General features: G+C 44.3%; 1 protein-coding gene across 3 annotated transcripts in view; it reads right to left on the bottom strand.

Annotated features, from left to right (window-relative positions):
* Positions 1-27,458, bottom strand: part of FARP1 (FERM, ARH/RhoGEF and pleckstrin domain protein 1) — a 309,098-nt gene that overhangs the window by 229,688 nt on the left and 51,952 nt on the right. For 2 of the 3 annotated variants that reach the window (XM_059892059.1, XM_005213945.5), the window contains one exon: positions 8,975-9,170. In XM_059892059.1, coding sequence (XP_059748042.1) covers positions 8,975-9,145 — 171 coding nt within the window. In that variant the 5' untranslated portion in view covers positions 9,146-9,170. Of the gene's footprint in view, positions 1-8,974; positions 9,171-27,458 lie in introns of those variants that run through there. The other variant, NM_001192712.2, reaches the window with a different exon arrangement.

Here is a 27,458-nt window from a genome sequence, read left to right as displayed (position 1 = left end):
GAAGAAAAACAACTAGCTTTTAGCGTAATCTAATCTCCATCTAGGACTGTGCAAGGTATTTTCTCGAAGGTATTTCACCTGAGCTTCACCTCAGCCCCACGAAGTGTGTGTTCTCCAGATTCAGAAACAAGGAAACAGGTTGAGAATGGTTATCTGCTCACCCACAGCCCCCCAGCCAGTAAGCCACGAAGCCAGGACACACTTCTAGCCCAGGTCCCCATTTTCGCCTTTAACCACTGTTTCTTATAATTAGGACAATTTATTATCTCCATTTAAAAGAGCGGGGGAAAGCAGCCTCTCTAACTCCCTACATCTTCCCAGAATATCGGCCCATTTTACCCCCAGATACAGACATTCTCGATTACAGTTCATTCCTTTTCTTTACTAAGTGTCTACTGAGACTTTTCAGGGAGAAAATAGCAAACAGCTGTTAGAGAATTCCTGCCATCGCGTCAGAGCCACAGAAAGGACTTTGATCAAGAGTCTACACTGAAGTTGAAAGGGGCACACGAACATTTTGGGCCAACATTGAAGTTCCACTCTTCACATCTAAGGAACCAGAAAGGGAAGGCGAACAGGATTTCGCTGAAATGATTTATGAAAAAAAATTTTTTATCTATTAAAATAGCCTTTAAATTTAACCTCAAGAGACCAGACCCAGACGGACCATTTATCACTCAAGTTAAATAAAACACAGAGTGGACTGTGCAAAAGCAGAGTGGACATAAATACTCTTTCAGAAACTCTGCTAAGAGACGGAGCCAAAAGCAACACTGATAAGGGGAAAGAAATATTGACTCATGTTTAAAAAGCTTGAGTGAACTTGTGAAATTCCTTTCCCTCTTTCTGGTTCAAACTGCAGCTGCTTAAGATGCAGTTAATGGAGCTCTGGGCACACACAGCTCCCTTCTGGTTTTAAATGGTCGATTAAATTTTATTTAGGTCTCGGTATGGCCGCCACCAGCTCTTAGGTGCACTTTTATACAAAAGAAGAAAATAAAGGAGCCCTGAACTCATACCTCCCGTCTAAGATCATATAATCCAATCAACTGCAAGGAATAACCCCGCTGCCGGGGATGTGTGATTCCAGGGGAGAAGCAGGGCATATATTAAAAAGAAAGATATACTAATACTTCCCCCCCAAGATCTTAGGTTAAATATATATTCCACCTCTTTGGGGAGAGGAAAAAACAAAGACATTCAGTGGCTTTAGATCCAAAAGGGCATCGTCTCTAAGATGGCTAACATAGAAATTAAACAGGGAAACAAAATCATTCACAGCAAGACAAAGATGGAGAAAAGGACCTTGCTTTTCTACAGGCACAGTTGCTGTGAGCTACCCAAGTCCAGCTCCAGGCCAGCAGCCTCCCTTCTTCCTGATGTAAATAGGGAAAGTGAACTGAAAGTGTTAGTCGCTCAGTTGCATCCGACTCTTTGTGACCCCATGGACTGTAGCCTGCCAGGCTCCTCTGTCCACAGGATTTCCCACGCAAGAACACTGGAGTGGGTTGCCATGCCCTCCTCCAGGGGATCTTCCCGACTAGGGGATCAAACCCGCGTCTCCTGCATTGCAAGTCGATTCTTTACCATCTGAGCCACCAGGAAAGCTGTCGATGTAAACTAGGGAGTCCCCAAAAAGACAACACAAAGCTTTTTAAAGAGACAAACTTCTGCTACATCCTCTTTTTCTGAGCACTAGCTTATGAAGACAGTTTAAAAATTCTCCAACCATTTAAGACCTTTTGCAGAACCACAAAGCACTTGGAGGAACAAGTCCTTGACTAATGTCAAGGCCAGGTTTCAGTGAAAAATAAACGATTGCTTCATTTCAAAAGCTAAGAAACTGAAATAAAGGTTTAATCATTTATGGACTAACCATGCCAGACTCCTAATTAGGTCTGAGATAACACGGGCACTTTTGCCCTCAGTTAAAAAAAAAAGAAAAACTTTTGCAGTCTCTCTTATTATGACATGCAAACTAATTATTTTTCTTAAAAATTTTAGACGTCTGTTTCCAACGAAGTTGTTTGTTCCCGCTAATAATGTGTTGTCTAGCAAATACCTGATTTCTTTCTGTCTTCTCAAGTGGCATGAAGTTTAGCCCAATTTAGTTCAGTGATACTTATTTAAGTTACCCCACCCACCTAGGCTTCCCTGGTGGCTCAGACGGTAAAGAATCTGCCTGCAGTGCAGGAGACTCAGGTTCAAGCCCTGGGTCAGGAAGATCCCCTGGAAAATGGAGTAGCTACCCATTCCAGTATTCTTGGCTGGAGGATTCCACAGACAGAGGAGCCTGGTGGGCTACAGTCCATGGGGTCGCAAAGAGTCAGACATGACTTAACACACAACACACAAACACACGTTAAATCCTACCATTTCCTGATGCCCCATAAGCATATTTGTTGCTGCTGAGTCATGTCTGACTCTTTGCGACCCCATGGACTGCAGCACAATAGGCTCCCCTGTCCTTCACCATCTCCTGGAATCTGCTCATGTTCATGCATGCTTATTCACCCTCGCCATATTTGATTTGAGCACCTACTAGTTACCCAATAACTGTTAATTCTATCTCTGATGAGGCTTTTGTAATATTTCTTAGATTAAAATCCCTTTTCTGAAAGAGTTTACTATTTGCCTGAGGAATTAACAAACATAATCATGGAGAGGTAATTCATCAACAGAAGATGTAAATGCAAGAAGCCGACTTTCAAAAACAAGAAAGGGAGGGGGGAAAAAGCGTGGACTGTCATCTGAACCAAACTCTTCATTTTGCAGATAAGGAAACTGAGTCTCAGTATGATTATAATTAGAGGGAGAAACAAGATTAGAGCTTCTGATTCCAAGTCTAATTAGAGGTATGGACAACAAGTAGTTTAAGACAGAGATGACCCCCGCCAGGAGCCCTGGGGAGAGGCCTGGGTGGTTGGGGGATCTCAACAAATTTGTTGGTGTATGTTGGGCGGTGTTTACAGATAAGAAAGGAACCAGAGCAGCTGGAAGATGAGAGTTTGAAAGGAGCCTTGGAGGCAACTTTGGAAACATCGAATAAGGCAAGACAGTGGAAGCCCACAGATCTTACACGAGGCTGCAGCTCAGGGAGAGGGAAGACGGACAAAGTTGGGGTCATGAGGGCTGGGTTCCAGTCCCAGTGCTATCCCAACACCATATCCCATCCCAAATGTGAGGAGGTGACTCGAAGAGTTCCCCAGGGGTTCCCCCTCATCTTAAAGAGATGACAGCACCACCCAGCTTTCCTCATGGGTGAGAAGCACATGAATGAACAGAGGTGTGGGCAGTCGGTCACAGGTTATGGCATCATCAGTCTGAGGCACTGTGGAGGAACAGAATATAAGGATAAATAAGAACCAAAGGGGCCAGGCCCCCATAGAGCTCCCATTCTACCTGCAGGAAGTAAAAACTAAGCGTAATAAGCAAGTCAAGAGAATTTTCCAGCTTGAGACGCTAACGCAGAGGATGAACCAACCCAGGACAATGGTGGAGAATAAGGAAAAAGTCACCGGAGCACTCGGCCATCCACCTCTCCCCCAGCCTCTCCAAACTAAGAAACCACACTTTATCCTCAGACACCCAGGAGCTAGAAAGGCTTCTTAGGAAAGCCTCGACAAAACACCAATACAAAGGCAGGATGATCAGCCCCCTGGATGGTGGTGGCTGACACGGAGCGCCCTGCACCCACACCACGGCAACTCCGGCTTGCTCTTCAACACAAGCCAGGGGTCTTCCCATCACCTGTGAGCATCTTTTCCAGGCCAGCTTCCCAGGGCTGCTCAAAAGCAGCAAAACATGGCTCCGTTTCAGTTCCTCCACTCTTCTCTGCTCCTCCTAGAGCAGCCTTGCTAATGAAAACACATAAACTGAATAAACACTCGGGGGAAGAAGCCATCTGCTTCATCCTACAAACGTCAGTAGGAACAGTGTTTTGTTTACCAGCAGGGTCATGAGGACAAGACACACAAAACCTTCTCAGGAACCTTCTTGGGGGGGTAGGGGCGGGGCGGGGGGTCTTTAACCCTTTCAGATCCACACAAGTCCCTCGAGGTATACCCTCTGGTTGGAAGGGAACACCGCAGATACCACAAGCCACAGGGTGAGGCTTCTCATCACAGCATATTCCACATAAAGACGATAAAATGTCCTGGAAGAATTTACTATAAATATTGCATCTGAACTTTCAACTCTGCAGAAAAAAATACCTAAAAAGACCGTCCAAGCTCAAGAGCAAAGGTGACCAGGAGAACGAGCCACGGCATAGCAAATACCTAAAAAGACCGTCCAAGCTTAAGAGCAAAGGTGACTGGGAGAACGAGCCACGGCGTAGCAAAGTCTGAGGCTCCATGCCCAGGCCTCTCAAAGGATTAAACTCTTTGATAAGACTTCATTTGAGACTGTAAGTAATGATGCAGACTGGTGTGGTTATCTGGGCCAGGAAGCATTTGGGGAACGTGCATTTTAAAACGATGACTTTGCCTCCATCCATCCTCCGAAACCAAAGTATCAGGAAAAGACCCGGGAAACTCACTCCCTAGGGAACGATGTGGTTCACGGAGGAATGTTCCCCAAAGGGAATGATAATGACTTCCGGCCAAGTGCCTGCCCATCTGTGTGACAAATGTGAATTAGCAACGAGAATTCATCATCACGGGGCACCCAATCCAAGGAGGGAACAAGGGTGGGTAAGGGAGGCTGCGACACCTGGCCTCCATGAATTCACGACAGAAAGTTTTAGAGCAGGGTTTAAAAAGCAGTTGTGGGAAGCTGCATCTCTTGCAATCCTAGTCGCTCCTCTCTAATCGCAAGCACAGCGGTTGAGTCACCACGGCCAGCCTGCTGCCTCCCAGCTGCAGAGTCCTGGCCCGTTCTCTTCTTAAAGACCACAAGGTAGCAATTTAGAATCAGCACAGTCAATAAAAATGCTGATCGCTGACTTTCTACAGGCAGTTATGGAAAACATCTGTTGCCTATGGGTTGAGAAGGAACATTCTGACCCAACTCGAATAAGATTTTTAAAAATTAAACATGAATGGAGGAGGCATGTGGAAAACTAACAATACCATGAATTCTACTTGTCAGATCAACTCACCCTAATAGTGAAGCTTTTAACGAGCACCTAATACACACAAGGCACCGTGCTAGGTGCTGGAGATGAGGCAGCGAGGCAGGACCCAGGCCGAAGCAGCTAGCAGCGAGATGCAAACACACGTGGGTGAGGCCTCCAAAATCACTGCGGACAGTGACTGCAGCCATGAAATTAAGACGCTTGCTCCTTGGAAGAAAAGCTATGACCAACCTAGACAGCATATTAAAAAGCAGAGACATCACTCTGCTGACAAAGGTCCGCATAGTAAAAGCTATGGTTTTTCCAGTAGTCACATATGGATGTGAGAGCTGGACCATAAAGAAAGCTGAGAACCTAAGAATCAATGCTTTTGAACTGTGGTGCTGGAGAAGACTCTTGAGAGTCCCTTGGACAACAAGGAGATCAAACCAGTCAACCCTAAAGGAAATCAACCATGAATATTCATTGGAAGGACTGATGCTGAGGCTCCAAGACTTTGGCCACCTGATGTGAAGAGCTGACTCACTGGAAAAGACTCTGATGCTGGGAAATACTGAGGGCAGGAGAAGAAGGGGACGACAGAGGATGAGATGGTTGGACGGCATCATCAACTCAATGCACATGAGTTTGAGCAAACTCCAGGAGATGGTGAAGGACAGGGAAGCCTGGTGTGCTGCAGTCCGAAGAGTCAGACACGACTGAGTGACTGAACAGCAACAACATCATCAATCATATTACCTTCCAAGCTCTTTGTATGTGCCAAGAATTGTTCATTTGTATCAACTCTTTTGTTCTCAAGAAATGAGGCAGGGTTTATGATGAGCCTCATTTTACAAAGGAGAAAACTGAGATAGAGGGATTAAGTACCTTGCCCAAGGTGATCAGTGCGTCGGTAGGAGAAGTTGCGATTTAAATCTCAGTGGTCCAGCTCCACCCTGACTTACCTATGAGTGAAGAGGTCTGAAGGAGGGAAGAAAAAGTCCCACCTACTGTCTCAAGAAGTTAGCATCTGGGTAAAACATAGAGGGCCTCTAAGGGTGCATCGGAGAAGGCAATGGCACCTCACTCCAGAACTCTTGCCTGGAAAATCCCATGGACGGGGGAGCCTGATAGGCTGCAGTCCATGGGGTCGAGAACAGTCGGACATGACTGAGCGACTTCACTTCACTTTCATGCACTGGAGAAGGAAATGGCAACCCACTCCAGTGTTCTTGCCTGGAGAATCCCAGGGACAGGGGAGCCCGGTGGGCTGTTGTCTCTGGGGTCGCACACGACTGAAGCGACTTAGCAGCAGCAGCAGCAAGGGTGCATAGGATTTTATGGTGGGGGTGGGGAGGGGGTGGTATAAGAAACCTTCCAGGCAGAGGAGTTATAAATGCAAAGCATGGGCATCAGAAATTATCAAGTAAAATCATTTTAAAAGATGCAAACAAACTTCTATTCCTATTTAGGCAGAGAGTTCCTATCTAGTTCCTAGCTAAACAGTAGCTAGGAATGGAGTTTTAACATTCTTTGCTTCAAGGAAACAAGAATTGCAAATGAATACATACAATGCTCCCTGTGCACATAACGGCAGTGCTTGATGGCCCTTTGGTCCAAACCCATAAACGGGAATACCATTTAAAAGAACATATTGCTAGAGATCTGGGCTCAGAAATCCTTAACAGTAGCAAAGGAGAAACACTGAAACCAAATACCTCACCAAACCAGTCTTGCAACAAAAAGAAAGTGGGGGAGAGCGGGGCGGAAGGGGGTAGGACATGTTCCAGAAGGTCTGAGTCTACCAGGCTGGCAGGTGTGCCCCTCTATTTTTTACAATTTCAGCAGATAAGCAGCGACTCTGTTCCTCAGACTATGAAGTTCCCAAGTCCTTGAAGAGATAGAAATTCCACAACGAGAAAATCAGAAAGATACAAAGGTCGTTTGCAGTGTGTGATAAATTGGCAGGTTTAAAACATAGCTCTTCTGAGGTTTGTCTTCCCTGAGACACTTAATGGTAATTCACACTTTTAGAACAATAGTCTTGGAAATGAATATGACTGACTCATATCACATAAACGATTAAATGATGGGTTGCAGACGTTAATGCCGATTGTTAAAATTTTAGTTGCTCTAGCCAACAGGAATAATAGACAGATTGTCTCCACTTTAAAAACAGGTTACGTTCCCAAAGTTTGTTTAAAATTGGGCTGTTTGGAATTCAAGAGTTATTTTTCACCCCCACACGCAAGCAGTGTGAGATACGGTGTTTAGTATCCAAGAGAGAAAACAGGGAAAAAGCCAGAGTGTGCTGTGAATTCTACGGATGCTAATTAATTCTTGAGAAAAGTGCCATCAGCACTGTACAAAGGTGAACATACATCCGGACTCTCCCTGCCACTGAAGAGATCCTCTGCTGCTAAGTCGCTTCAGTCGTGTCTGACTCTATGCGACCCCATATACGGCAGCCCACCAGGCTCCCCCATCCCTGGGACTCTCCAGGCAAGAACACTGGAGTGGATTGCCATTTCCTTCTCCAATGCATGAAAGTGAAAAGTGAAAGTGAAGTCACTCAGTTGTGTCTGACTCTTTGCGACCCCATGGACTGCAGCCCACCAGGCTCCTCCATCCATGGGATTTTCCAGGGAAGAGTACTGGAGTGGGGGGCCATTGCCTTCTCCAGAAGAGATCCTCTACCTGCAAGTAACTGATGGTGGTTCCTGAGCCTCGAACAGGAGTGGGATTTCAAGAGAAGATGAGGAGAAGGATGGGAAAAGTGGGAAAGGGGCAACAGGGCAAAGGTTCCAAGAAAAACAGCAGAACCAGGGGGGTGTGCAGCTCCAGCTGATGAACAAGGCAAGGCTGCTGCTCCTTCATCTCTGCCTGCCTCCTAGACACCTCTTTTGTCCCCAGCCCCTGGGATGGGGGTCTCTTCAATTCTAGGGCTGCTGGACTATAGGCTGGGTTCAGGGTTTTTATTTACCCCCACTCCCTACCCACAAACATGGTCAGCAAGTTCTCTCCTGATGTCAGAACACTCATTCAGCTCTTTGACTTTTCTTGCCAGTCACACAGAGTAATTCAGTGCTCACAAACATGCACTGATGTTTAGAGGAATTGTTTGTAAGCAAAGTTCGATCCCAGGGTTGGGAAGATCCCCTGGAGAAGAGAAAGGCTACCCACTCCAGTATTCTGGCCTGGAGAAGTCCATGGACTGTATGGCCCACGGGGTTGTAAAGAGTCAGACACGACTGAACAAGTTTCACTGGTTTGAAAGAGATCAAACCAGTCAGTCCTAAAGGAAATCAACCCTGAATATTCATTGGAGGGACTGGTGCTAAAGCTCCAATACTTTGGCCACTTGATACGAAGAGCCACCTCATTGGAAAAGACCCTGATGCTGGGAAAGATTGAGGGCAGGAAGAGAAGGGGGCAGCAGAGGATGAGATGGTTGGATGGCATCTCCGACTCAATGGATATGAATCTGAGCAAGCTCCGGGAGATGGTGAAGAACAGGGAAGCCTGGTGTGCTGCAGTCCACAGAGGCGCAGAGAGTCGGACATGACTGAGTGACTGAACAACAACAAAGGAAATTAAACTGAGATTGAAACCATAATTCCCTCCAACTCAAAAATATACGTAACACACACACAGGCATATACACACGTGTCTTAGTACATGGAAAGTCAGAGTAAAATTCAAGTGACACATCCACTGATATCACTTGTACTCGGCGCATGCAATCAAAAAATCAACACACATCAACCAAGAAAATCCATAGCTCGGACGGAACCAGAGGAGCATGGTGACGGTGGGAAGAGGGCTGCTGAATACACAGACTGTCTTCCCACCACTGTGCATCACCGAAACACAGGACTGAGATGAGCGCCCCCATGCCGAAGGCTGCCCCCAACTTACTGGAACTTCAAAGGCCTCCTGGGTATCATCCAGCATCTGGATCTTGATGGACATGAGTTTTCCTGAAGGCGTGGGGGGCGGCTTCTGTCCATGTTCCAATGTACTGATCCCCGAATTCTCCGGGGCCCCCAGTCTTGATCCTGGAGTTGGCCTCTGCTCTATCTCTCCCATGATGAAAGCAGATTATATACAGTATCTACCGGAAGCAGAGAGAGAAGAAAGAGACATCAGAAGAGAAGACTGAGACCACTTCAGTAACATTTGTCCTCTATGCTCTTCATTGTAGGAATCCCCCCTTACTCCCCCGGAAACACATGAGGGCCCGTCAGCCCCCCACCCCTCTGGGGCAGCAATCACCTGCTGAGGCTTCAGTTCATTCAAGAACAATGTCACCTTTAGCCATACAAGGCATGCTAATATTTGAGCATATTTTATTCTTCTGCATATTTTTACATAGCTTATCCTTTTCTAGTTTTACACTCAGCTCTTAGTTATTCACACGATAGATTGTGTTCTAAGTATTATTATTATTATTCAGGCTCTACGAGGAGTCAGGTACCACTCATCACACATTTCCAGTCCGCTGGGAAGTACCTAATCCATATGATTAGCATCCATTAGTTACCTTTTATGGATCCAGGAACAGACCAAGCAATGCAGACATTAGCAAGATAAACAGATAAAAGGTATCTTGTGGCTCCCAAGCTTACAATCTGGTTGAAGAAACTAAACATGCGCTTGCCCAAACACAGATGACATTAGGTAGGGTCTTTTCTGTCAATTTCTTGTTGGTTTCCATGTCAATTACCTCCTAATTAATTTCTTTCCTGCCACACCCCTCCCTCAATTGTTCCCCCTTTCCCAGGAAACCATCCCACATGTTACAGTATTGACAAAGCTCTCTTCTCCACCATTCAGAAGGTTAGAGCTGAACTCAGTTGAGTCTCAAATGTTGGGTCATACTTGGAAAAAGACAGAAACACACAAGGAGAAGGAATTGCAGGGAAGCAGAACAGCACAAAGAAAGCCACAGGACAGAAATCAGGAGGCATTCGGGAAGATGAGTGAGACTCACTGCTGCAGAGTTAAAGATGCACTTGGAAACTAGGTGGGAATCAGACCACAAAGGACATCAAAAAGCCTAGCTGAAAAATATGGTCTCCACCCTGCTGGGAGTCACTGAATAATGACACAACAGAAGTAGAACTTGAGAAAAATGAACCTGATGATGATATATACTAATGGGTTGGAAAAAGACGAGCTGGTGGGGACTGGGGTAGACCAGTGACAGAGCTATTGCAACAATTTGAGCTTGAGAGGATAACTTGAACAGTGGTATTGAAATAAAAAGATGATGCTATAAAACGCATGTTCATGGAAAGATTAACTTTATGTTGTAAACAGTGAGCTCCTGGGAAGGAGGAGATTAAAGTTTAACAAAGAACAGCAAGTTTTAAGTCAGGGCAGAAGGGAAGAAGTGGGAGGGGAAGGGGTGTGTGTGTGATTGGGCTCACTGTTGAGGGTTATGAAAGGATGGATATCCAGTAAGCTGTAGGGGAGGTGGAGCTGAATTTGGGCTGTGGGTTCAGAGCCCACATCGCTGTAGAAGTGTAAGCCACGGTGAGAGAGAATGTGAAGGGGGTGCGGTGGGAGAGGGGTAGGTGGAACACGGCAATGAAAAAGCAGAAAGAACAAACATATCCAACCATGGGGGTTATTATGGACTGAACTACGCCCCTCTCCCACCCCAAATTCTTATGTTGAAGCACTAACCCCAGGAAACTCAGAATGTGTATTTGGAGGGAGGAGACTTAGAAGAGGTGACTAAGTTTAAAAAGTCATTAAGGAAGAGGGAGGCAGAGGATGAGATAGTTAGATGGCAACTAACCATGGTTAGTCACCAACTCAATGGACATGAATCTGAGCAAACTCTGGGAGAGAGTGAAGGACAGAGAAGCTTGGTGTGCTGCAGTCCATGGGGTTGCAGGAGGTCAGACATGATTTAGCAACTGAACACCACCACCCAATCTGACTGGCATCCTTATAAGAGGAGAAAATTTGGACAAAGAGACACCAGGGATGCACAGAGGAAAGGCCACGTCAGGACACAGGGAGAAGGTGGCCTCCGGAGAATCCATTCTGCCAACACCTTCCAGCCTCCAGGACTGAGAGAAAATGAATCTCTGATAAGACACCTGGCCTGCGGGACTTCGGTATGACAGTAAATTCACACGAGGCTCGATGGACAAGAGATAGAGAAAGAGTGACCCTCTGTCTTAGCGACACAAAGTCACAGAAGGGACACTCATGGTCACGTGTGGTGAGAGGTATGGAGCTCAGGGCTGTGTTTCACACACTTGTAAACAAGTCACCCTTTTCAGGATAAACCACGCTTATTTTGCAGGTTCTTCTTGCCCAAGGCTCTTCCTTCTCCTGAAAGGTAAGCCAGGTTTCCAGGAGCTTCCCACTAAATTCCTTATGGAAACCTCTCCCTTCCTCTCCATGAACCTTGAACTTTCTCACTGTGACACAGAGGATTGGCCTAGAGGCCAATAGATTAGAAACTGTGGAGTCACTCAATAACCTGGGTCATTGACTCAAAGCACTCTGGCCTAAAAAGCCAAACCCTTTAACTGGACAGGCAGACAGTCTAACCACCACCCAGGACACATCATTTACTGAATCCTAAAAGATGATGCTGTGAAAGTGTTGCACTCAGTATGCCAAAAAATTTGAAAAACTCAGCAGTGGCCACAGGACTGGAAAAGGTCAGTTTTCATTCCAATCCCAAAGAAAGGCATTGCCAAAGAATGCTCAAACTACCACACAATTGCACTCATCTCACACACTAGGTAAAGTAATGCTCAAAATTCTCCAAGACAGGCTTCAGCAATATGTGAACCGTGAACTTCCAGATGTTCAAGCTGGTTTTAGGAAAGGCAGAGGAATCAGAGATCAAATTGCCAACATTCGCTGGATCATCGAAAAAAGCAAGAGAGTTCCAGAAAAACATCTATTTCTGCTTTACTGACTATGCCAAAGCCTTTGACTGTGTGGGTCACAATAAACTGTGGAAAATTCTGAAAGAGATGGGAGTATCAGACCACCTGACCTGCCTCTTGAGAAACCTGTATGCAGGTCAGGAAGCAACAGTTAGAACTGGACATGGAACAACAGACTGGTTCCGAATAGGAAAAGGAGTACGTCAAGGCTGTATATTGTCACCCTGCTTATTTAACTTATATGCAGAGTACATCATGAGAAACGCTGGACTGGAAGAAACACAAGCTGGAATCAAGATTGCCGGGAGAAATATCAATAACCTCAGATATGCAGATGACACCACCCTTATGGCAGAAAGTGAAGAGGAACTCAAAAGCCTCTTGATGAAAGTGAAAGAGGAGAGTGAAAAAGTTGGCTTAAAGCTCAACATTCAGAAAACGAAGATCATGGCATCCGGTCCCACCACTTCATGGGAAATAGATGGGGAAACAGTGGAAACAGTGTCAGACTTTATTTTTCTGGGCTCCAAAATCACTGCAGATGGTGACTGAAGCCATGAAATTAAAAGACGCTTACTCCTTTGAAGGAAAGTTATGACCAACCTAGATAGCATATTCAAAAGCAGAGACATTACTTTGCCAACAAAGGTCTGTCTAGACAAGGCTATGGTTTTTCCAGTGGTCATGTATGGATGTGAGAGTTGGACTGTGAAGAAAGCTGAGCGCTGAAGAATTGATGTTTTTGAACTGCGGTGTTGGAGAAGACTCTTGAGAGTCCCTTGGACTGCAAGGAGATCCCACCAGTCCATCCTAAAGGAGGTCAGTCCTGGGTGTTCATTGGAAGGAATGATGCTAAAGCTGAAACTCCAATAATTTGGCCACCTCATGCCAAGAGTTGACTCACTGGAAAAGACTCTGATGCTGGGAGGGATAGGGGGCAGGAGGAGAAGGGGACGACAGAGGATGAGATGGCTGGAAGGCATCACTGACTCGATGGACATGAGTCTCAGTGAACTCCGGGAGTTGGTGATGGACAGGGAGGCCTGGCGTGCTGTCATGGGGGTCGCAAAGAGTCGAACACGACTGAGCGACTGAACTGAACATTTATCCCACGCTCACTTTCCCCACCAACTTTCCACCAAAGCCTGTTAGACCTTATTATTCATTCCTCTAGAGTCCTTTGAGGTTGGACTTCAGTGTCAAGGCCACACTCTTTAAGTACCAACCTTTTGAGACCTGCTTCGTTTTTGAAAGGCCAGGTCTGATTCCATAGGTCTGCCACACAAGCCACTTTATAATTTCTGTCCCAAGCTTTTTTCAAAGAATATAATCCCAAACTGTTTTAGTTATGTGATTATCCTTTGCTTAATCATCTCCTAGATTGACTTTGCTGTACTTTACACCCAAGTGAAACAGATCACCTACATTGGTTCAATGAACCACGTGTGGGTGGCACAGATCTAATTATGACCTCACTGTGTTTAGAATAATCTTTACAAAGCAGACAAAATGACTCCCCTACATGTTTTCTAAAATTTGTCTCATGGTTAAAAATAAACACAACTGCTGGAAAACACTGCCATCAGTCCAGTTCACCCTCTCCATCGCCGGCCTCCCTCCTTGCACTCTTGCCTAATCTGGTGTTGACCCCTCCGTGCCTCTGGAAGCATCCTCCGCTGCCCATCTCCAACCTCATCTTCTGCTCCCTGCACTCCATCAGAGTGGACAGGCCCCACCCTCGATCACTGGCCCTGAGCCTGAGCACACGGCTTCCTATTGCTGAGTCGGAGCAGGATAGGTCTGGCTGTGGCTCTAAGGTGTAGCTAGAGAGGGAGGAAAGGGTTTGTCCTCTCATGTCACCAAACCGCAAAGCTGTTCCAGACACATTTGCTCTGTGTCCGACCTAAGCAAACAGCAAGGCTCCCATCCTCTAAATGGGACCCTTTCTCTCCACGCTGGCCCAAGATCCCCAGGTAAACACTGTCATTTTTAACAGCCTGGCATTTAAAAATTACATTGAGCTACTGACTTAATAGACAGTACCTTAACTTCCTTTATCTTTAGTCTTCAAATGACCTCATGCCTGGATTATTTCTACTTCTGGATATTAACGTCTCAACAAAGCCTGTCACATTTTCTTTTTGTTTTGATACTTACAGGCAGATTGTTGCTGTACATGGAAAGTGCTGTTTAACTCAAACATAAATCCAGCCAAGAGTTTTGAGCAGCCTAAGAATGTCAAGGGAATATCTGAGGAACGCTGGCAAGGCATGAATGGGTAACCATAACAGAGGCAGGATAGCAAAACTGGCGAGTCCAGTAATAAAACAGCCTTCCACATACACATCTAACAAGCATAAAGGCCTCAATCCATGCTTGATTCTGACTTTACCTTAACTTCTTCTGACTTCTGAATTCCTAAATAGTCAAGGTAAAAAAGATTAATATTTCTTTCCTTGTGGCATGTTATTACTAATGCGATCATTCCAGACCTAAAAGTACAGAGCTGTCAACGAAACTACTTTCTTCTTTAGGTCTTTTTGCAAACTTATTTTAAAGGCAATAACGTCTACAACAAAGAAAGCAGTGAAGAGTTTGGCTGGCAAAGAAAAGATAAAAAACTCGAATTGTCTTGTTACAGTCTCTTGGCTTAAAAACTTCCTCTTGGAATTCACCCCAAAGCAACAAGGAACATGAAAATGCAAACTGCATCCCAGAGGAAACTGGAAGACATCTGTAGCTTTGAACCACGCAACAGGAGGCGGAGTTGCCAAACTACAGGGAAGGTCAGACAGCGGAGAAGAAAAAGGCTTGGAGAGGCTGTCCATGCCTGCAGAGCCATGCTGCCCAAATAATGAGGATATCCAGCAACAAACCCAGCAATAACTTTCTGGAAAGGGCAACAGATGTGCAGGGAGCACTAAAAGCTTTCCTGGGCATGGTATGGTGAGACATTTCCAGAAGCAGAAAAGGTCAAATTAAATGAGATACTGTACGGGTGGTAAGACATATTAGCAGGAAGCAGTCTGTTGCCAAGGCAAGGCAAAAAAGAGAGACCCCACTAGGAGCACAACCAGTCTCTGCAACCTTGAGGAAAAACAAGAGTTGAAAGGATCACACTCAGACACACACTCTCAGGTCACAAGAATTCCCATGGGCATGGGATATGGCCCTGTCTCCTGCCCAGGTAAAATTTCTATAAATAGCTACTTCATAAGGAACTCACCTAATCACAAGAAAAGAAAACCTTTACAGAGATGCCACAAGAAGGGAAATATGAAAATGAATGACAGATGAAAAACACCCACCAAAGCAATGTTACATGCAACAGATGAAAATTTTACCCAAATGTATTTTCATAAATTCACAAAACAATGAAATAACTGATTCTGTCTACAAAAACAGAGTAGGATTCGCAAGAGTTCTGGGAAGCAAGAGAAGGAAATAGAGGAGGAGAGACCTCCAGATGAAAAGCCAGAAGAATGGTTACAAATGGCACTGCTACATAATGAATGTTTGTGTCACTCTCGAACTCAGACTGCAACTTAATGCCCAGCATGATGATACCCGGAGTCAGGGCCTTCAGGAGGTGACTAGAGACTAAGGGTGGAGCCCTCGTGAGTGGGGTTAGTGTCCTTATGAAAAACATGTAGAGAACTCTCGTCTCCTCCACTATTGAGGAAAACACACCACCCAAGACAGTAATCTATGAACCAGGAAGTAGGTCTAGACACCGAACCCACTGACCATTGACCTTGGATTTTCCGGCCTCCAGGACTGTGAGAAATAAATTTCTGTTGTTTTCCTGTTTATGCTACTTTATCTGAGTCCATCTGGGTTGCTATAACAGACACCAAGATAGAAGTAGCTAAAAGCAAATACACACTGGTGAAAAAATGAGAGTCTTGAGGGGAAAAAAGGGGGATTAAAAAAAAGCAAGCAGAAGATTTAAAACAGAAACATCATAAATATGGAAGACAAACAGAGGAGACCCAACACACCCTTAGCAGGTATCCCAAAAGAAAAAAGAACTAAATAATGGAACAAGAAAATACTAACATTTTAGAAATAAAAGTCTCCATAATAAATAAACACATCATGTCCCAGAAACAACTAAAGTTATGAACACATGGAAGTTTCCTGTGTCATCACAGAAATTCAAACATTAAGAAGGAATCATTTGGGCATCTAAATAAAAGCCCAAAATATATATATATATGTATGAGGGGACAAAAGTTCAGACCCATCCATAGATAGCAACAGCTGTAAGCAAGCAGGACTCATGAGTTGTTCCACATCCCCTGCTATAGCTGCCCCCCATCTCAGGCATCCTTCCTGAGTTTTTCAGATGCTAGAAACCACCACCAAATGGAAGGAATTAGCTACCTGATGATCATGAGCACATGGACCTCAGATCTACTGATGCCTAAGGATTGATAAAGTTAGCCGCCCTGTTACCTCGCCATGAACCAATCAGAAAATGTGCACGAGACACTCACATACCCTGCTTCACCTGGCCTTTGGAAATGCTTTGCTGAAACATGGACGGACCCAGAGATTGCCATATTGAGTGAAGTCAGACGAAGGAGAAATATGGTATGGTATCTAAGACATGTGGAATCTAAAAAGAAACAGTACAAATGAACTTACCTACAAAACAGTAACAGACTCAACAGACTCAAAGACTTAGAGAATGAACTTACAGTTGCTTGCTGCTGGGGAAGGGCAGGGAGTGGAGAATGGGAAAAAGGATAGATAGTTAGGGAGTTTGGGGTGGACACATACACACTGCTGTACTTAAAATGGATAACCAACAAGGTCCTACTGCTTAGCAGAGGGAACTCTGCTCAGTGTTATGCGGCAGCCTGGATGGGAGGGGAGTTTGGAGGAGCATGGATACATGTGTATGTCTGGCTGAGTCTCTTCACTGTTCACCCGAAATAATCACAGCATTGTTAATTGGCTGTACTCCAATACAATTTTTTTTTTTTTTAATGCTTTGCTGAAACCCTTTGGGAAGTCTGGGAGTTTTCTGAGCACGAGCCACCTGTTCTCCTCGCTTGGGCCTGCAACAATACTTTCTCTGCTCCAAACTCTGACGTCTGTTTGTTGGGCCTCACTGCGTGTTGAGTACACAAACGTGCACTCAATAACATGTTCAATGTTTAAATGACCAAACTGTTCCAGAAATAAAAGATGAATCCAAACATGAAATCTAGCTGAATGTTCGTTCAAACATTTAAATGAATCAAGAACTCAGGCCCTTCTGGGTAAGTTATTAAAGGATAAACTGCAAAACAAGAGGCAAAGTGGCGAGACGAGGGAAAGCAATTACTGGTAAACTTTAAATCCATGTATACAGTAAGAGGAAGGCTAAAAGCACTAATATATGCAGAATATTATAATTCCTGACAACACAGAAATAATTTAAAAACTGGCAAAGGAAGGAGTTGAGATGGCGAGAGGCCTGTAGGTTAATTGTTACCATATGTTACCATAAGACTGATAATAAAGAGAATTTAAATCCCCAAAGATATACAACTGGTTAATAAGCATGCGAAAATATGTTCAACACTGTTCTCCACTAAGAAATGCAAATTGCATCCACAATGATATTTCACACCCACTGTAACGGGCAGTAACGTGTTATTGACAGTAGGGAAAAAAACTGGAATTTTTCATACACTGCTGATGGTCGGTGGGAATACTAAAAGGGGCAGACTTTGGAGACTATTTGGGAAGCTTCTTAAAACTTAATCATAAATTTCATATATAACCTAGTGATTGGGTTCCCCTAGTGACTCAGATATTATACTCCTAGACATCATCCCAAGATAGATGAAAATGTATGTCTTCACAAAGACTTGTGTATATAGGAACATTCAGAGCTTAAAAAAAAAAAAAAACCAGCACATGGAAATAATCCAAATGATCACCACCCAGTGAATGGATAAGGAAAATGCGGTATATCCATACAAGGAACTACTATTTAATAACAGAAAATGAAATGCAAATAAAACACTACAACACAGATGAATCCCCAAAACATTTTGTTAAGTGAAAGGCGCCAGATACAAAGGACTCCATAGCATATGACCCTACTTACATGAAAATATCCAGGTAAGACAAATTTAGTGGCACAAGTTGTTGCTTGGGCTGACAGCAAAGGGCCTGGGGGAGGGAGATCTTTTGGGAGGCGATATAAACGTTCTGAAACTAGATTGTCGTGATGGCCACATAAATCTGTAGATTTACAAAAATCCTTCGTACATTTCAAAACAGGTCAAAGGTAGAACATGTAAATTGCACATTAAATACATGATATGTAGATGGACACACACATGAATACTCTTGGAAGGGCAAGGGGAGGGGAGCTAGGTCCGTGGAGACAACAAACCCGGTTACGAACAAGAGTAAGGAAGCTTTGAGAAACGCCTTTTCGCTGTATACTTTTGGAGACCTTTAACGTTTTATACCATTCAGAACAAAATTAAGACAATTTTTAAAAATTTCACTTTCTAAGCAGACACATTCCTGCAGTCCAGCCAGGTCCTCTTGAGAATATGAAATCGACTAAGATGAAATCAGAGTAAACAAGGTGCCAATCATCAACCAAAACAAGCTGATCAAGAGGAATTTTGGCAAGAGGTCTTCTTTCCAGTTTTAAATGTAAGTTACTGGAAAATTCCAGGCAAAGAAAGCCTCATAGAAAGTGACTAATTCACAGAAGCAGGAGCCCAAGGTAGATGAGCGGGAAGCTACAGGCTTGGGTTCTAGAGCCTCTGGAGAGTCAAGGGCTGAAGGTTGGGGAGGCAAGACAGACCATGTGAAACTCCCAGGAGGGCAAAGGCTGTTCACGCCAGCTTAGCAGTGGGAGACAAAGCCACCTTGGGATCCTGTACCCGGGGAGCCACAGGCCAGGGACCAGGAGACATGCCCCAGAAAGGCAGGCGGCCCAGCAACTCTGGAGCACAGATGGCCACAGCTGGCCTTTCACGAGATTCTCCAGGCCAGAATACTGGAGTGGGTAGCCTTTCCCTTCTCCAGGGGATCTTCCCAACCCAGGGATCGAACGGGGGTCTCCTGCATTGCAGGCGGATTCTTTACCAACTGAGCTATCAGGAAAGCTTCATGAGACTTAGATATGGGGTTTTAAGAAAGTTCAAAACACAGCTATCTGGACGGATAGATTTGCTTATTTCAAAAAAAGTCTGAACAGAAGTAGCAACTGCAGATCAGCTGTTTCACATCAACCAGACACTTCAAACAGGCGAGGGGCTGACAGGCCAGCTAGATCATTTGGGAGAAGAGGGACCAGGGTATCAACTCTTGGCAAGTGAAGTCAAAGTCGCTCAGTCGTGTCCAACTCTTTGCAACCGTGGAGTCGCATGACTCCATGGACTATACAGTCCATGGAATTCTCTAGGCCAGAATACTGGTGTGGGTAGCCTTTCCCTTCTCCAGGGGATCTTCCCAACCCCAGGGATCAAACGGGGGTCTCGCACATTGCAGGTAGATTCTTTACCGGCTGAGCCACAAAGTCATGGGCCAAATTTCACCCACAAAGTAGGGAAAAAACTGTGGAAACCTGATAAAAGAGAATTTCTTCACTGTGTTGCCTCTCCAATCCCAGGGGGAAAAAATTAAGCAGGCTCTCTTAAATACCTCTAACAGACCTCTGCAAAGTACTTCAAGGAACACTCAGAGCAAAGGAGAAAGCTTCTCACATTGTAGAGGTTATTTCCAGTGTCTAGTTTTAACCACATCGCTTTTCTACTCAAAAGCCCGAGTCTTACCCACACCAAGATAAATGAGAAAATTCCCAGCCGGGCATTTCAACGACTTGCCCCCATCTCTCTCCTTGTAAATAATAAACTGCTTTCTAATCCAACTGGATTCTGTTCCACACGCCTGCATTTTCCTACTGCTGTGTAGTTGCTTCCTTCTGTAAAATATTCCACTTTACAGAGGGTTGTGATGTTACCTCCTCCGTAAGTCTTCCTTGGTCTACTTTCAGAGGGGAAAAGCCCACCTTGGGTCAGTCTCCCTGGCATTTTGCTCGTCTGTGGCTTACATTTCACTTGCTTTCCAGGCCTCTCTCCTCATTTCCTGCACTGTGAACTCAATTACAAGTCCAGAGGGGCAGGACAAGTCTGGCTGCCGTTACCTGGGAATGTGACATTCCTCTCCTGTCTTAGGGCGAGAACCCGCCCGACTCGGGGGGCTGTAAAAACTTCAGGAGTCGCGTCTCCACTGCAAACATCACTTTCCTAAAAGATGGCGAAAAAGCCCACCTCTGCCTGCAGGGCTTCTTAGAAAGTGGCTGCAAACTGGCAGCTTCAATACCACCTGGGAGCTCATTAGAAATGCAAATTATCGGCCTCGGCACAGGCCCGCTGAATCAGAAAGAGGGGTAGGGTGGGGTTAACATGCTTCCCAAGAGACCCAGGCAGAGGCTCCACCCTGGGACCACTGCCTCTTCCTAGGATCCCCAGTGAGGATCAGCTGAGGTCAGAAAACCCAGCTGACACCAATCAAGCACTTACCTGTTAACTTCACCAAGAAAAAACTAGAGAAAGAGCTATAGAAAGATTCTCTCAATAGCTCTTGGCAAGAAGAAGTGGCATTCCTTTTCCCATCCGATTTTCATTTGTATTCCAACCTTGTCCTGAAAACGGTTTAAGACATCGCTTTTGTTTGCATTTTCACCGATCTGGTAGCAACTATTTCCTCCAATGAAATAAACAGGCAAAGACAAAAATGTAGGATGGGGGTGGAAGTAAATAAAAGGCGTGAGGAAGAGAAGGCTCTTACTCCAGTAGGAGAAAAAAAAAAAAATCAGGAAACCAGAAAAAAAAATCTCCACTGATTCACATTTTCATGATGTCCATTTCTTGGTGATTCTGAGAGTAAGAAATTAAATTTTAGCTTCCCCTCCATTTTTCTCTCTAATTGAAAGCCCTGGGTAAATAAAATGGAAGGAGAAAGGCAGTCTTCTGTAAGATAAGAAACCAGCTGGCAGCTTCTTCCGGTTCCCACATAGCAATGGCACTGCAGTGGACCCAGAGGCTGTATTTCTGAGGCTGCAGTCAAGCTCACTCTATGTAACACACATCATTCTTAGCCACTCACTAAGGAAAATCCTCTTCTTCGCCAATTGACACTGGCCAGCTCTCCAAAACCCTCATCTCCTCCACCCGTAAGGAGGGTGCAGGATATATTATTGGATCTGCTTACTCTACGTCCTTGAAAATGACAGACTGTTTAAAGAATGCTATCACTGAAATATCACAATAACCGGTATCATTGCCATTCACAAGCATTCTGAAGGACCTGTTATAATCCAGGGACTTACATTTTGGACACCAAGCAGGAACATTGAACCATACAAGTTCATCCCTCAAGCAGAAGAGAGAAAGTACTCAGTGATAACTGTTGAAGGCAATGTTTTTATTCTGACAATAGGTACAGTATTACGTGAACTGTAAAAGCTACGGAGAATGTCAAGGAAGTCACCTGTCCTTGGGAAAAAACTAACAGTTTTTGAGTAGCCCTGAGGGCAGATAGAAATGTATGAAGAACACACACGGTCTTGCCAGAGCTCACGCCTGCATTCAGTAAGGAAGTGTCCGCCCAATGCCAGGAGCTGTGCACAAGACGGATACAGACAAGAGAGGCAAGAAGACAGTGAAAAGGATAAAGCAGGGGGATGCAGCTTTCACTCTGCCTGAAATAATAGGGGCCAAGGGATAGGAGGCGCATCTGATGGATCAGAATGAGCCACTGTGGTTTTTAAGACAAGGTAAACCCATGCAACTTTAAGGAAAAAAAATTGGCAGGGAATTCCCTGGCGATCCAGTGTTAGGACTCAGCACTTTCACTGCCACAGTCCTGGGTTCAATCCCTGGTTGGGGAACGAAGATCCCAGAAGGCGTGAAGTGAAGTAAAAGTCGCTCCGTCATGTCCAACTCTTTGCGACCCCATGGACTGTAGGCCACCAGGCTCCTCTGTCCATGGGAATTCTCTAGGCAAGAAAATTGCAGTGGTTTGCCATGCCCTCCTCCAAGGGATCGTCCCAACCCATGGAACAAATCCAGGTCTCCCAAATTTCAGGGGGTTCCTTACCATTTGAGCCACCAGAGAAGCCCCCCAAAAGGCATATGGTGCTACTAAAGAGAAAAACCAGAAAAAATTTGGCAGTGAAGTGTTGGTTAGATGACAACATGGGTTACCTCTTAGGAAACAACTCTGTGATACTCCATGCAAGAAAGGATGGTAGCCACAATGAGAACAGAGAGAAAGGAGGCATATTCCGGGAATATTTTGACATTAAGAATCTTTGCAAATTGATGACAAATTAGGGGTGGGATAAGAAGATGGGATTATGGGCAAATCCGCAACTTCAATGCTAGTGAGAGACAGAACTCAAGGACAGGCGGGAAGGTCCATGCTGTGACTGACTGAGATGACTGCAAGACAGGAAGATAGAATGTCCTAGAATATTCTAAAGGTCATTCTCTCCATTTATTCAATGCCCACCCTTCCTTGTCCCCTGGCTACCGCCTCCCAAATGCTTTCTTCAAAGTAACTGAGTAGAGGGGCCTGAGGTTCAGGAAAGGGACTTTAAAGTCATCCATGTATAAGTCAGAGGTGACACTGTGCCAGTGGGTAACATTTTGGAGAGCCTGGAAAGGGCACAGAAAGACAAAACCAAGATAGTACCCTGGAGTGCATGCCAAGACGCATGGGCAGAAAGAGGGAATAAGCAGACTTGGTGAAGGATTCAAAGGTTCTCAGAATTGGAAGGACTTCTGGAGAGCACTGGGGCTTCACTGGTGGCGGCAGTGGTAAAGAACCCGTCTGTCTAATGCAGGAGACATAAGAGACGTGGGTTCAATCCCTGGGTTGGGAAGATCCCCTGGAGGAGGGCATGGCAACCCACTCCAGTATTCTTGCCTGGAGAAGCCCCATGAACTGAGGAGCCTGGCAGGCTATCAACCATAGAGTTGCAAAGACTGAAGAAACTTAGCATGCACGCCAGAGAGGATGTATGACCACCTTGTCCCTGATGGATAAATCTCATATTTATAAAAGACTGAGGCTGAAACTCCATTCCACAATTATAGCAGGAAGCCAAGGAGGCAAGAGCATCACCAAGGACTAGAGAGGGAACCACAATGCTGAATGCTCTTGGGGCAACAAGGCAAATGAGGATTAAGAATTAAACTTCGTTCACTAGATCTGATATGCTGGGTATTCACTGGTATGAAGAGAAAAGTTATCTGGGGAGAAATGAATGTAAAGCCAGAGGGATTATTAATAATGGAGACAGCAAATATATTAGCCCATACTAATCTGTTTTTAATAGAATTAATTTTTTAGAGCAGTTTTACGTTTCTAAGAAAATAAGGAGAAGGAGCCTGGGATTAACATATTCACACTATATATAAAATAGGTAAACAAGAATCTACTGTATAGCAGAGAACTATACTCAGTATCTTTAAATAACCTAAAATGGAAAGAATCTGAAAAAGTATATATATGTATGTGGTATGTATATAATCACTGGATCACTTTGCTGCACACTTGAAACTGATTCAGTTCAGTTGCTCAGTCGAATCTGACTCTTTGCGACCCCATGGGCTGCAGCACCCCAGGCTTCTCTGATCATCACCAACTCCTGGAACTTGCTCAAACTCATATCCATCGAGTTGGTGATGCCATCTAGCCATCTCATCTTCTGTCATCCCCTTCTTCTGCCTTCAATCTTTCTCAGCAACAGGGTCTTTTCCAATGAGTCGGTTCTTTGAATTAGGTGGCCAAAGTATTGGAGCTTCAGCTTCAGCATCAGGACTGATTTCCTTTAGGATTGACTGGTTAGGTCTCCTTGTTGTCCAGGGACTCTCAAGAGTCTTCTCCAACACCACAGTTCAAAAGCATCAATTCAGCGCTCAGCTTTCTTTATGGTCCAGCTCTCACATCCATACATGACTACTGGAAAAACCACAGCTTTGACTAGACAGACCTGTGTCGGTAAAGTGATGTATCTGCTTTTTAATATGCTGTTTAGGTTTGTCATAGCTTTTCCTCCATCTTTTAATTTCATGGCTGCAGTCATCATCTGCAGTATTTTATACGATATTGTAAATTAACTGTATTTCCATTTTTTAATATTTATTTATTTGGCTTTGCCAGGTCTTAATTGTGGCACATGGGATCTTTACCTGTGGCATGTGGTAGATCTAGTTCCCCGACCAGGGATTGAACCCCAGGCCTCCTGCACTGGGCACGCAGAGTCTTAGCCATTGGACCATCAGGGAAGTCCTGTACTTCAATTTTTTTAAATCATTAAAAAAAAAAAAAGAAAAAACTCAGTGCTGCTGGATTGAGTGTATTAACAGATTCAAACTTTGCAAATACAGCTGATGAAAATCTGAAAATCTTAAAAAGATAAACAAAACCAAAAACACAACCCAGAGTTCCTAAATACCCCCTCTCCCCACACAGCTTTCCTATTAACATCTCACATTACTGTGGTACATTTGTTACAACTGATGGATCAATACTGACAAATTATGATGAACTTAGGTCCATAGTGTGTATTAGGGTTCACTGTTTGGGTTATACAGTTGGGGTCTAACAAAGGCACAATGTCACGTATCCACCATTACAGTATCATATAGAATCCTTTCACCACCCAGAGGTCTTCTGTTCTCCGTCTATTCATTCCTTCCCCCTCTTGTCCCCTGACAACCACTATCTCTATAGTTTTGCCTTTTCCAGAAAGTCATCTATAGCTGGAATCAGACAGTATGCAGCCTTTTCAGACTGGCTTCCTTCACTTAGCAATGTGCATTTAATATTCCTCTATGTTTTTCCAAGCTTGACAGCTCAATTCTTTTCACTACTGAAAAAGATTCCACTGCCTGGAACTGTGCTGCTGGTTAAGACTCTTGAGAGTCCCTTGGACTGCCATGAGAGCAAACCAGTCAATTTGAAAGGAAACCAACCCTGAACATCCATTGGAAGGACTGATGCTGAAGCTGCACTACGTTGGCCCCCTGATGCAAAGAGCTGACTCACTGGAAAAGACCCTGACGCTGGGAAAGACTGAGGGCAGGAGGAACAGGGGGCACAGAGGATGAGGTGACTGGATGACATCACTGACTCAATGGATATAAGTTTGAGCAAACTCTGGGAGATGGTGGAGGACAGAGGAGCCTGGTGTGCTGCAGTCCATGGGGTCGCAAAGAGTCGGACATGACACAGCAACTGAAAAACAGCACCACCACCATTTATTGATCCACCCAGTGGAACTGGTTGCTTTCAGTTTGGGGCTACTCTGACATGATTTCCAATTACAGGCATGGGAGAGTGTAGCTGTCACCTCCAACAGTAACCAGCTCCACTTGAGATTAGAAACGTGAGGTGAGCAAGTCCTGGGGCTTAATGGACAAATCTGCTGTCAATTTCAGGCGCAGTCAAGCCCACACATTGGCAGGCAATTTATCTCAAAGGTCCTATGAGATACCTTTCCTCCTTTACTTCAAGATACAGTGATGGGGCTTAATAAATAATTAAAAATGTTTTTGGAATGCAAAAAAAAAAAAAAAGGCACCAGGCATTTTCCTGAATAAACTCTAAAGCATTGTTAAGCTTGTTTTCAATTAAGTCAGGATATCTCCAACAACCTCATTATGTAATAAATAAACGTTAAATAAGAGAGTTAATTTACCCTCTATCATTATCGGCTGCCATTTCAAACACTCAGAAAATGATGCTCAAGAACTAAATGGCAACGCTGAAGTGTGTCCTACATCCTGTGTAACATTCTACTGACATCTTTTCTAGAGTGAGTAACGACATTATTTCATATAACTTGAAGAAAAAAGAAGAGCATTTCCTAAAGCTGAACAAATCCAATGAATCATAAATGACAGGGCTTCCCTTCAGGGTGGGAAAAGGAAAGCAATTTCTATTAAACCATTAAAGGATCGACTGTGAAATTCTCTCACCCTTCCAATATTATTTGAGAAATACACTGGGTGCTGTTATCACAGACCGAATGATACAATAAAATACAACCGAGTGTAAATGGTATCAAATTCTGTAAACACTTCCCCTAGAATTAATTATTAGTCAAAACAATGGAAGGTCAAGGGGAAAAAAAAAGAACATAATAAAAAAGTGAAACCCCTTGTGAAAACAAAAAGAATTTAAATGTCAGCTTGGTTAATAAATAAGGTATTTAATTAAACAATGTTGTCCATTAATAAAATTAATGATGATGAATAGCACATTTTTGCTGCAGGGTGTTGTTAGAGAAAAGATTTAGATATCATCCGTCAGACTGCATATCCATCAGGTTCTAATCCTCATTTCTGAACTGTGAGTGTATGATAAAATTAACTTTCCTGAGTTTTAGACTTGTCATTCACAGAATGTGGAGAAATCAACTAAGCACAAAACAGAACATTTTCATTTAAGCAACACTTATGTAGCCCTTTCTAGAGCAGATACTGTTCTATAAGCCTTGTAAATACCAATTTACTTAATCTTCAAGACCACCATTATGTGGATACTACTAGTGACCCCTTTCACAGATGAGAAAACTGAGACAAAGAGATTAAGTCCATTTTCCCACAGTCACCCAGCTAGCAAAGTCGCAGACATGGGACCAGACAGCGGACAGGCTGGTTTTACCACTTGTCATGAGCCCTCCTGGACAAGATAATCTGTAAATTGTCACCCTCTCTAATACTCAGCGACCTTATGACTTAGTCACCTTAGATGACATCAATTCTTCCCCAAACTTCTTACCTTTTCCAGCACAGAGATGTCAATCAAGCTAACCACTAGGCTAATCACCCACGTAAGCTGCAAAGGACACCAGTGGAGAAAACTCAACAAATAATCGAAACGCTTACTGAATTATCCCTAGACCTCCAAAGAGTATAGGGTACTTTTCTTCTGTGACAGATTTTATTTTCTTGAGCCCTGAAATCTCTGCAGATGGTACCTGCAGCCATGAAATTAAAAGACGCTTACTCCTTGGAAGGAAAGCTATGACAAACCTAGAAGCGTATTAAAAAGCAGAGACGCCTTTTGCCAACAAAGGTCCATCTAGTCAAAGTTACAGTCTTTCTAGTAGTCATGTACAGATGTGACAGCTGGACCATAAAAACGGCTGAGCACCAAAGAACTAATGCTTTTGAACTGCGGAGCTAGAGAAGGCTTGAGAGTCCCTTGGACTGCAACCAGTCAATCCTGAAGGAAATCAACCCTGAACACTCATTGGAAGGACTGATGCTGAAGTTCCAATACTCTGGCCACCTGATGTGAAGAGGCAACTCATCAGAAAAGACCCTGATGCTGGGAAAGACTGAAGGCACAAGGAGGGGATGGCAGAGGATGAGATGGTTAGATGGCATCATCTACTCAATGGACATAAATTGGATCAAACTCCAGGAGATAGTGGATGA

Source organism: Bos taurus, chromosome 12, assembly GCF_002263795.3.
Source record: "Bos taurus isolate L1 Dominette 01449 registration number 42190680 breed Hereford chromosome 12, ARS-UCD2.0, whole genome shotgun sequence".
Lineage (NCBI taxonomy): Eukaryota > Metazoa > Chordata > Mammalia > Artiodactyla > Bovidae > Bos > Bos taurus.
Note: the sequence above shows the minus strand (reverse complement) of the source record. Positions and strands in the feature narration are given on the sequence as shown.